At 62.3% G+C, this 11376-nt stretch overlaps 2 protein-coding genes across 2 annotated transcripts; one reads left to right on the top strand and one right to left on the bottom strand.

Annotated features, from left to right (window-relative positions):
* The first annotated feature begins 2311 nt into the window (after nucleotides 1-2311).
* Nucleotides 2312-2777, top strand: SMIM35 (small integral membrane protein 35). The gene is made up of 3 exons (XM_088540202.1): nucleotides 2312-2411; nucleotides 2486-2519; nucleotides 2672-2777. Exons 1-3 carry the CDS (start codon nucleotides 2312-2314, stop codon nucleotides 2775-2777), a joined length of 240 nt encoding a protein of 79 aa, XP_088396328.1.
* A 2100-nt stretch (nucleotides 2778-4877) lies between these two features.
* On the bottom strand, nucleotides 4878-8130 carry IL10RA (interleukin 10 receptor subunit alpha). Its single transcript, XM_088540201.1, has 7 exons — nucleotides 8067-8130; nucleotides 7098-7218; nucleotides 6828-7006; nucleotides 6570-6736; nucleotides 6294-6444; nucleotides 6081-6205; nucleotides 4878-5928 (listed from the first exon to the last, which is right to left on the bottom strand). The coding sequence occupies exons 1-7, from the start codon at nucleotides 8128-8130 to the stop codon at nucleotides 5002-5004; spliced, it is 1734 nt and encodes a 577-aa protein (XP_088396327.1). The 3' UTR covers nucleotides 4878-5001.
* Nucleotides 8131-11376: the final 3246 nt, after the last annotated feature.

The following is an 11376-nucleotide window of genomic DNA, read 5'->3' as shown; positions in this document are numbered from 1 at the left end:
GGGGTCCTAGAGCCCCACATCCCTGCGGTTCCTGACCCAGGACACATGCCACCCCTGTCTCTAGGTGCAGTCGGGACACCAGCTTATGCAGAAGGGCGGACAGCTCAGAGACTGCTGGTGTCTGCGCCCTGCTCTGAAGGTGAGGGGGGTTCTCTCTGGACAGGTGGGGATCCCGAGGTGTTGGAATGGGGCTGGACGCAGGTGTCACAAAGTAAATCAGGTCACTTGAGGCTGGCAGGAGTCAGGGAGATTCTCTGGAGCAAGCTCCAGCCTGTGCACCTGCCACCACGCTGCAGCACTTATCCACTCTCAGGGGCTGGGCAAGCTGCTAGGGCCCATGCAGGACAGAACGCAGCCCCCACATCCCTGGGGCAGGAGGTGGCGGCGAGCCCTCTTCCTCCTCTGAGGTGGCGCGATGGCTTTGAGGAAGCAGCCGAGATTTGCAGATGTTATGTCACGGCTCCGCGCACCTCCGCGGCTCCATTTCCTGGAGCACGGCCGCCCATCCTGCCCCAGGCAGCCGGCTCCGTTTCCTGGCGTGCCGCTGGCCACGTGGCTCCCCGGCACCCTCAGGGGTCAGGCCCGGGCCACGCTCGTCTCACCCAAGGCTGTGCTGTGATTTTAATGGTTACCCCTCTCTGCTGTTTTCCCCCTGCAGCCACAGAGTAGTTCCCCACTTTCTGTCCCATGCAGGCAGCGATTCCCACCTGGATCCCCTGACCGGGTGTCCAGGCCTTTGAGATGATGCTTGAGCACAGTGGTAAGTGTCTTGTGCGGCATGAGACAGCCTGTCAGCCTGGGTGCCATTGCCTACGGGGTCCCAACATCCCTGCCCCCGGGCTCCCAGGGCTGCCTGGCGTGCGGTAGAGCCCCTAGCCATGCCCGCAAGGAGTGTGCGCGTGGTGCTGCCGATGGGCTGCCCCTCACCCGGGCAGCCAGGCCTGCCGGTGCTCCCGCCGCTGCCCCAGGAACCCGTCGGGCGAGCAGCTTCCCGGCCCTGCACGGCCGGGGCGGAGAGCAGACTGCGTCAGCAGCTGAAGAGGAGCAGGTGAAGTCGCGCGCCGGCCCCCGCTGCACCACGCACTCCCCGTTGCACTTCCGCTGCTCGGGAGCCTCCCACGGGAGGCAGTGCCCATCCTGGGGCATGGGGCCCAGGACAGGTATCCTGCTATTCCGGTACCTAGGCTCATGTATCTTGGCCTGATGCCAGAGCGTGGGCTGCACTGCCCCGTCTCCAGGTGCTCTCAGTCTTGCCTGCCTGGCCAAAGCAGGATGCACCATCTACCCACATGTGCTACCCCCCACCATGTCCCATGGGAAAGGCAGGCGGGGCCCACTCGCAGGACACTGCGCGACGTGGGAGGCGGCAGTGCCATGCGCACTGGGGCTTTGCCGCATCCCGGCAGGTCAAGCAAGTGCTGCGGGTTGCAGGAGAATTTGGCACGTTGCTCACTATGTAAACACTGTGACCACAGGGGAAATGCTCTCACTCCACCGGCATCTGTCTAAATTTAGCTGCTGTTAGGTCATCCCTTTCCGCTGTCTCACTCGTGGTGCTGCAAGGCACGGCACCCTCGCCACGCGCCAGCAGCTCGCCCCGGAGCCTCCACGTGCGCCAGTGCCTCTAGATGTGTCCAAGCCCTGCCATCCCCTCGTGGAGTGGAGAGGGTCCCTGGTGATGCTCGTGCCAGGTGTTAGGGGAGCAGGAGCGGCAGCCCGTGCCGTGCACCGCGTTCGGCTCTGTGTCACGGCCATCCTGACACGGCGGCTCCCGCTCCGGCTGTGCTGCGTCGGCCACGCTGGGTCCCTATGGTGATGCTGGGAGCTGTGACCTGTACTGGGCCTACCTTGGGGCCCCGCAGCGCAGGACAGGCAGGTGCTGCCGTGCTCAGCACAGCCTCCCGTCATCCCAGCAGTAGCCCAGCACAGTGACAGAGCCTGCATTGACACACGCGTCCTCTAGAGGGAACTGCCCGTCCAGAAATGGGTCTGCACAGCATGCAAGGCCCGTGTGGGGCGCACCTGGGTACGGCCCACATCAAGGGTCTCTGCCACAGGACCAGGGAGGGTGCCAGGCTCCGTGCGGGGAGTTTTGCACCAGAGCTAGGGGATGCCGCATGCTTGCACTGCTCCCATGTGTGCGCATGTGCCTGAGAGCAGGATGCTCTTGCTGTCCCACGGCGCTGTGTGGGTGGCACGACGTGCTGGTCCCCATTCCCTGCCCAGCCTCCTCCCGGCCATGGTCAGGGAGCATTAGGGTCCCTCTGCGGAGCCTCTGCCCCCCTGCCTTGCAGGACAAGAACCCAACGGCATGCTTGGGCTCGTGGTGGGCGTCGTGCTGGCCCTGCTGATCCTCCTCCTCTTCATCTATGCTTTTGTCCGCTGCTACCAGAGGGGACAGTGCTGGCACCGTGAGTATGGGTGCGCAGAGGGTCACGGGTACACAGGGATGCGGGGTGATGACCTCCCCACTCCTCCTCCCCAGGGACAGACTTCGTCTTCAACCTGTACCACGTCCGGTGAGTGGGGCTGTGCGGGACGGCTGGGGGCGGCGGGTTGCACAGCCTCCATGGGCCCACGGTGCCGGGGCTCCTGTGGGCGCGTGTCTGCCCCTTGCAGCGTGCCTGGCTGCAGCCGAGCGCGCGGCCCTCACGACGCTTCCGTCCCGCAGCGGGCTGCGCGCGCTGGAAGTGGAGCTGGCGCCGCCGTTCACGGTCAGCGGCTCCTTGAGCGAGGCCAGGAGCAGCTACGTGCGCTTCCACGAGCCGGCGCCGTGACGGGCCCTGGGCGCGGGTAAGGCTTGGCCCGGGCTCCCGGGCATGGGTAAGGCTTGGCCTGGGCCCCCAGCACGTCTGCGATGGCCCCGCTCCCCACGGGAGCGGCAAGAGGCCTCGAGGACTGTGTGCCATCATGGTGCCACCGTCACCTGCTCGTTGCACCCCCAGACATTCCCCTGGGCATTCCCACGGTTTCCCCTCCAAAGATTCTTCCTCATGACCCAGCTCTGCATAGTGTGGGGAATCAGGGGTTTTCCCAGTACTCTCTGTTTCCCAGCTTGCACATTGTTGTGGTCCCCAGCCACAGCTGGAAGAGGAGCCGCTTCCCCATGTGTGGGGAAAAGCTGCCGTTCCCTGTGTGCCCCAGTGCCCAGGCCGGACCCGGTACCCATGCGGCCGTGGGTCCAGCTGCTGAGGAAGTGGGGGCAGGAACACCGGGAACTGGCTCAAAGGATGGAAGCAAGGCAGAGAAGTTGAGAGTTACTTTTGTGCAAGAGGGGAAAAGGCCATGGGGAAATGAGAGTGCCTCACACTTCCCTCTTGGTCGTATATCTGGACATGCATGGAAATTTGTCCCCCTCGCACTGGCAGTGGGAACAGCTCCCACAGAAATCCCCCGGGGACCTCCTCTCTGCTTTTAGCAATCTGTGCGGAGCTGCGCTGCTGCATCCAGCTTCAGCACTGCTGCTGCGCCCGTGCCCTCGAGGCTCTTTGCACATGCACAGCTGGGAATGTGCACATGCACAGCACTCAGTTTGAGGCATGAGGAGAAGCAGGGTGCTGCAGGAGCCAGCAATAAATGCCCTCCCTGTGTTGAGCTCCGAGCAAATCCCAGGAATGTGGGAGCCCCCGGCGCCAGAGGGATGTTCCATCCGTGCTGTGGGTCGCAAAGGAAGAGAGTGCCGGCACAGCCACGCTTCATCCAAGGGGCGTCTGGCCGTGGCAAGAGGAGCGCAGGAAGCGGCAGCACTGACATCAGCAGCGCAGGGCAAGGACGCTCGGCGCTGGTGACGCAGTGTTCGCAGGAAGTTTAAAAAAAGGCTCGTGCAAAAGGCCCCCGCCCCCAAAACACGAAGAGGCAAAAACAGATAGTGGAAACGAAATGATGGATGGAGAAGTGCGCGGAGAGCCGGAAGCCAGCGCGAATCTCTGCATAAACCGTTCCTCTCCGGAGCCCGCTCCCCCCGCGCCGCCGCGTGCGGAGCAGTGGCCCTGGTGACGCAGGGAGCATAGTTTTGAGGCGAGTAATGTTGTATCAGACACAACACAAGGGAACTCTGCAGTGCAAGAGCAAGCGCTCTCCTCGCAGGGGTGATTCATGTTTTCATCTGAAATAGGGCTACCCAGCTGGATTTCCATTGATGCTTTCAGTGGGACTCTCCAGCTGCCATGAACCAAAATGACTTCTGGAAAAGCTCTGGTGGCCTGGAAAAAGTCATAAGTCTTTCCTTTTTTATTTTTGTTCCCATTCTGACATAGAAAATATTCCCCCAACAAAAAACAATCAAATATACTCCAGCATTCCCCGCAGGCTGTTCTGCCCTCTCTCCTGCACCATGAGCCTGTGTCGGCCGCCTGAGCTGGGAGCTCCTTGTGCCCCGGGCACCCGGTGAGGTCGGCTGCAGGCCCTTCAGCGCAGGCTGCCGGCTGGGACACCTGCTTGGAAAATCTAGTCCTTAGCTTATTGGGAAGCTGGAGGTGGGCTGCCTTGGGTTTTGCAGTAGTGAGAGCGTTCTTTCACATGCATGTGGCACGGGTCCACTGCCCTTTCTTGGGGAGAAGCCCATATGGGAGCATGGAAAGCGCAGTTTTTCCCTAGGGAAGGACACACGGGTCGATGCACCCAATAAATAACAGTCTCCTTGACGTATTTACAAATTAAATAGAATAAATAAAGTGTCTATGCACAGCGGGCCAGCCCCTTGCAGTTTCCCTGAGCAGGGCTGGTGATGGGGGGCTCCGCAGGGCCAGGAAAGTCCCGAGTGATTTCAGGCGAGCTTCCGTATCCGTGTTGTGAAAGGCTTCGCTGCAGTCACGTCAGGCTGATGAGCCCATGCTGTGACCGGGAAGGGGAAGTAGGATGGGGAAGCGCATCCCAGGCAGGCATTCCAAAGTCCCCACGGGTGCAGTCACATTTGGGGATGGCTGTAGCTTATTGGGGTGGCCGCTGCACAGGGGCAGCTGCCGGCAGAGGTAGTTGGGGACACGTGGGGATGGTGGGCGCCTAGAGGCGGCTGTCCTTGCTGCCTGCCTGTAGCACACCCAGCGGGTTCAGCTGCAGTGACAGCCACGTGTTGGTGCTGAGGCTGGAGATGAGCGGCAGCGACCCCAGTGAGGCGCTGCTGGAGATGCCCAGCTCCAAAGATGCTTTTAGAAGCTCGGGGCCACCGATGGAGCCCCCACAGCTGGCCACATCTGGTGCTAGGGGCCCCAGCTCGCTGGGAAAGCCCCAGGCAGGGGACTGCCATGGGGAGCCGGGTGCTCTGAGGTCCTGTGCGTGACCATGGGGACCAGCAGGAGGGCTCTGCTTCATGTAGCCCTTGGCCACGGGCAGCTCAGCACAGGCCATGTCCAGCACGACATCCGTGCCGTGCACAGGCCCTGCGTGTCCCCACAGGGGTGGCTCCTGGCCTCTGTCCCACCTGGGCTCCACAGTGCCCTTGCACTGCTGCAGGTAGCCCCGAAACTGCACCTCCTGGGGCCCGTCCTCGCCTGTGGTGGCAGCAGGAGGGCCATGCTCCGCCGGTTGCGGACGTGTTTCCTTCGCAGTCTGGTAGCGCTCCAGGCAGGGAGAGGCTCTCTCCATGCTGATGCCGCTGTCCTCGCTGCCGGGTGGCTGCACCCCGGGGCGCTGGCAGGCCATGCCCAGCTTCGGGGAGGAGTTGTGCAGGCAAATGCCGCTGTCGGTGCTGCTGCCGCTGCAGTCCCCACCGCTCGCGGTGCTGGGGCCCAGCAGGCGAGCCCGGTGCTCGGGCCGTGCCACCAGCGCGCAGGCCTGCTCTGGCATCTGCTGGAGCACCGTGATGGAGGTGCCGGGCTGCTGGGGTGCCTTCTGGCAGAGGAATAGTTGCTGGACTGGGTCCGGCTCTGACCGTGTCGACGGGGAGTACTCCTGCTCCACCCAGAGCGAGCCCTGCTTCAGGAAGGACTTCTGGCAGGGGCAGAGGAAACCATGGGGTGAGATTCTGGCATCCCTGCTCTGTGGCCGGCTCCCCACTGGCCACCCTCAGCTCCAAAGGAGCACCCATCCCCACAGCGCTTATACACCGAAAACCAGAAGTGCCAGCTTCTCTGGCTCCTTACCAGCACAGATGGTGGCCTCACGGGCTTCTTTATGTACATGCAGACCAGCAGCATCCCCAGCAGAAGCAGCAGCAGCATGGTGATGAAGATGATGCTCACGATGCTGAGGAGGAGCTCAGCGCTCTCTGCAAGACACACGTGCCCAGGCGAGGTGAGCCGTGCGAAGCGCCCATGGCAGACAGCACCCTGCACGGCACCCCGCGCCCCGCTCACCGTCCCGGCGGCCGATCGTGACGCACTGCTCAGCGGTGCGCATGGTGTGGACCGGCCGGCTCGCCACATCGGGCTCCACGCTCACGCAGTACTCGGTGTCCCAGAAGAGGTTGCTGATGTTGAACTCTGGCTGGGTCTCCAGCACTTCGTACTGCAAGCAGCAGAGAGCAGTTTGCTGCCCTGGCGCCCTTTGAACAGTGTGCCCTCCAGACTAGGAGTGCCCCCCGTATCCCCCATCCCCAGAGCACCCACGGGGACCAGGGACGTGTCTCTCACCATCCGGTTGTCCTGCGCCTGCCTGACGTACACCTTGTAGCGCCGCGCGTGCCTCTGGATGTCCTCGTATCTGACGGTGCTGTTGCCGGCTTTGAGCAGCAGCTGCAGCTTCACGACGATGGTGTTGCCTGTCACGGAGAGGCTCTGCCCCGCGATCCGCAGGCCGGCTGCGCGCAGCCGCGTTGCAGAGCACGTTAGGTCTCAGCTTTGGCAGGGCCTGGCGGAGCGCTGCACACCCACCGTGGCCCCCCTGCCTACCTTCCTTCGGGGAGAAGGAGCTGGTCCTCTTCCATGGGGACGTGCGGTTTCCAGACACGGCCCGCACCTGGGCATAGTAGCGCTGCTCCGGGTCCAGCGTGTAGAAGGTGAGGTCGCATGAGTGCCCCAAGATCCTGGTGCAGCTCGGGACAGCTGTCCAGGAGAATCCTGGGCCGTACCTGTGGGAGAGGCGGTGGCATGAGAGCGGTGCCTGCTGCGCTGTGGCCAGTGGGTGCGTGGGAGGTGCGGGGGAGCCACGTGGCTACTCACACGCCGTGCTCCACATCGTAATGCACGTCACGGGGCGAGCCGGGCCCCGGCTCCCAGCGCAGGAGGTGATGCGCGATGTTGGCAGCAAAGCGCACGTGCGCCGGCCCTGGCAGCTGCTCACCTGTGGGAGCAAGGACGCGTGTCAGGACACGGTCACCCGTGGGCACCAGGGCCGGCTACCGCAGCAGGCGCTCCCTGGAGAGTCCCTGCCGCCCACTCAGTGTCCCACGCTTCAACCCCGTGTGTCCGGCTGCGAATGCCCGCTCGCCCAGGGGCTGCCATCCTGCTGCATCCCTCTCCCTTTGCTCCTCAGAAGAGAGTGCAGCCAGGGCATTTTATACTCGTCTTGACACACTCTCCAGCTCGCCCTTGCCTTGGCTGGGTAGGTGCAGGACAGTGACCAGGCGCCACACCAGGCGGGGATGGTGTGGCCTCAGCCTGCCACATCCCAAAGGCACCCAGGCAGGTGTCACCCTGCCACCCCCAGGCTAGCGGAGGTGCCGGACTCCCCACCAGCCTCCTGCCTTCCTGTTTTGCTCTGCTGATGGCTGGAAGAAACCAACCTCTTCACACCTCCTGCCTCAGTTTCAGTGTTGTCACCTGGCAGCAAAGCTCTGCCAGATAACAGCTGCCTCCCATGCAGCGCTCGCTTCTTCAGCCACTGCCTGTGCCGCCAAACGCTCCCCCGCGCTCCGGAGCGCCCGTCTGAGCCCTCACCCTGGCAGGACGGCACACTCCCACAGCCCGGTGCCTGGGACACGGAGCACCACGGTACAAAGCACACGGCCAAGCAAGGCTGGGGACAGCGATGGGCAAGGGCGAAGGGTGATCGCCTCGCAGAGCCCAGCATCTTCTCCAGCAGCCCCAGCACAGGACCCCAGCCCGTGCCCCTGACCCGAGCGGCGGGATCTCCCCTGCGCACCCGCTCCTGTCCCCAGCTGCCCGCAGGGCGCCGCACGGGCTACTCACCGGCGGCGTGCAGGGCGAGGAGCAGCGCGAGGCGCAGCGCCAGGGCTGCCGTGCCGCTGGCCATGCTGCCTCCGCATCCTCCGCGCGCGCCTGGCCGGGACAGCGGTGCCGAGCTCTGCCGCGGTGCGCGCCCCAGCCCTTGTTTTTCCCCTGGAGGCTGGCTCAGTGACGTGTCGAGAGGCGTCCGTGCGGCAGCCGAAACGGGGCTGAGCAGTGACTTCCACTTTTCTTCACTGTCCTCCCACTCAGCCACAGCTAATCTCTTGCTTTGGTTGGGCATTTCCTGCCATCAGTCCGAAACCAGGACCTTGGGGTATTTCTCAGCAAAATGCTATCCAGCTGGAGAGGGAAAATAGAAGTAAATCATGTGTTGCTCTTCCCCGGCCCCCCAGCACGGGGACAGCTGGTGGCACGCAGCAGTTCTAGGGGGCTCGCAAGACCGCAGCAGCAGCAGCAGCTGGGGCCAGGTGGCTTGGAGGGTCTTGCCAGATCCCACCAGCACCTTGCCTGGGCTCCCCCAGCTGAGAGGGCTTTCCTGGGGCCTGTGCAGAGCACTGGGGCTCTCCTGCGATGACGGGGGATTTCTGCTTTGTTCAGAGGAGAGGGATTTCCCATGGGGGAGCCAGTGGAAAGGATGGGGACAGAAAGCACAAGAGGAATTGAGAACACTCTGGACAGCCTCGGAGAGCTTGGAGCTGGTCCCTTGTTTGCAGGGGGCTCCTTGAGGAGCTGCTGCAGAAGCCTGAAGTGGAGGCTGGCTCTGTCCCTGAGGCTGAGTGGCATCTGCCTCTGAGTCACCCTTCTTGCAAGAGCCTCTGTGGCCAGAGCAGCAGCCAACTTGCCCTGGAAGCCGTTGTCTCTGCACTGGAGAGGACAGCGCAGACAGCAGGGCCCTCACTGCCGTCCCTGTTGTGGACTGACTGCCCTTGCTTGCAAAGCAGCTGATGTCCTGCTGCTGTGCTGCCACCTCCTGAGTCACTCTGGGTCGTCACTGGATACAGGGGGTCCCAAATGAAGCACCTCCATCCCTCGCAAGCCATGGCTTCTGTTTCAGGCATGCAAATGAGAAATGAGAGCAGGAGGGTCAAAAATGAGGAAGCAGTGAGCACTGGTGGGGTGCCAGGGGGACCATGGACAGTCCCATGGGCTCACAGGCTCGGGAGAAAGGACTCTCAGTTAGGGTAAAATGAACAGGCTGAGGAGAAATGGCCAAGCTGCTGGGGGGATAGCTGGGGCATGGTGTTGGGTGGCCAGGCTGCCCCGGGCTCATGTGGCTCCCACACTGCTGCCCCTCTGGCCTTCCCGAGGTTTCCCCGCATCCTCTGGGAAGTGCTGCTTGGGATCCTGAGCTCCCAGCTTTGCCGCCAGCTCTGTGGGCAGCCCCGACATGCTGACAGGAGGGACGGGACCCGGCTGCAGCCTGAGCTGGCCCTGTTTTCAGTGTGAGGAGGAGAGGTTTTGAGTTCAGGGGTCAAACTGGTGCTCAAGAATGCTACCTCCTTTCATCCTCAAATTCACTGACTAATCCCGGGGTAGGAATAGCCACCTTTTTAATAATCTGGAAATCACCTGAGTCAGAATGGCACCCTGTGTCTTTCTGCAGAACCTCAGCAGCAAGGTAGCAACGGTGCACGGGAGCAGCTCGGCCGCATCCTGCCCGTGCATCCCACGAGCAGGCTCAGGGGACAGGGAGCACCCACGGCAGAACCTCCAGCACACCCGCATCTGGGGACAGGCCTCGAGAGCAAAACGAGTCTGCGGCTTGTGTCGCACACCTGCCTCTCCGCCGCTCCGGTGCGCTGCCCACATCCTGCAGCCGGTGCTGCCTGTGGCCAGTGCTGAGGTTGCCGCAGCCCCGCTGCACCGGCACCGCAGCACGGGCGCACGGAGAGGAGCCAGTAGGGCTGCCGCATCCTCAGTGCCAGCAGCGGGCACCAAGGCCTGCAAGGCAGCACAGCCACCGCTAAACTCCCTTCCCCAGATGTGCATCATTAACCCCTTTGCAGCTAGCTGGGCTGCACAGGGGCTTCCCAACAAGAAGGTGCAAGGTTTTCACCAAGGAAGTGCCAAGCACCCGTGACCTTTAAGGCCAGGTAGCTCACGTCAGGCCCAGACAAACGGTTCTCTTGGTTTCTGTAGGTGTCTTTTCAGAAACAACAGCAAGAAATCATTCCTGGAGTTGCTGCCTGCAGCTGCATCAAAGAGTTACTCTGTATTGAGGATGTGTCAGCCCACAGCATCTCCCTCCAGCCTTGCACCCCGAAGGACAGAGCGCTCCAAGGCACAGAGACACTGCAAAAGCAAATGAAATGTAGTTGCCCACAAAGCTGTTTTTGAGCCAGTGTTGGTCAATAGCACACTCCTGTCCAGTTCCCTTGCAGACCAAGAGTTCTCTCAAAGCCAGAGCTGGAAGCGAAGGACTCCAAAGCAGCAGCCTGTGAGAAGCATTTGCCCTGCCAGCCGGCTTGTGCGCTGGAGAAGGGCCCAGGCCCTGTGGCAGAACCAGGAATGACCACAAACCACCAGTGTGCCAAGGCTGCGTAGAGGCCACGAGTACTGCTTGGAGGCACGGGGAGCTGTGGGAGACGCTGCGCAGCCTCGGGAGCTCCCCGAGCGATAGCAGCTGCTGTTTTAAGGTGGGAAAGAGGGGCTGAAACTGGAGGAGGTGCTGAGAGGAGCCGGGAAGGGCGCAGGAAGGTGAAGAGCCTGTTTTACAGGGAGTCACTAGAATAGACGGGCTCTGCGGGGCAGCACAGTTGTTGACATTTGCAGACGCAGGGGGAAGATGAGGGCAGGGGGAAGAGCTGCTTAAATCTGACAGTGGTCTTGGCAAAGCGAAACAAGGATAAGCAACAAGACAGGGATCAGGACAGGCAGGATCCACCCAGGGCCCTGAATCCCCAGCAGGGCTTTGAGCAGGTTTCCTTGAAGCTTGGGTAGTCTTGCTTTCCTCCTGCCCTTCTTAGGTGCATGCGCGGATGGGGAGCCAGATGGATCAGGGACTTGTACCAGGAATGGTGCTGGGGAAACATACCTGGAAACAGATTGCCAGGATGGGCTTGAGGGAGGCTGCCAGGGAAGGGCTCGTGCAATGCTCTGTCACCCCTGCGGCTCCTCACCTGAGCAGAAGCAGAAAACCTTCACTTTTGCAGCAGTGCTCAGCAGTGCTGCTCCGGTATCGGCAAGCTGAGAAGCCTCTAGGGATGCAAAATAGGAAGTCGCATTTCAGGTGGAAAAAAAGGGTTTGCATTTCCCTTGAAGCAAGGAGTTTCTGGCTTCCCGCCTCCCTGGGGAGCAGAGCGGGGTGTTC

Source organism: Tinamus guttatus, unplaced genomic scaffold (genome assembly GCF_059628265.1).
Source record: "Tinamus guttatus ecotype Peru unplaced genomic scaffold, ASM5962826v1 Tinamus_guttatus_pri_ptg000057l, whole genome shotgun sequence".
NCBI lineage: Eukaryota > Metazoa > Chordata > Aves > Tinamiformes > Tinamidae > Tinamus > Tinamus guttatus.
The sequence above is the reverse complement of the archived record's forward strand: the minus strand, read 5'-3'. Positions and strand labels throughout refer to the sequence as shown.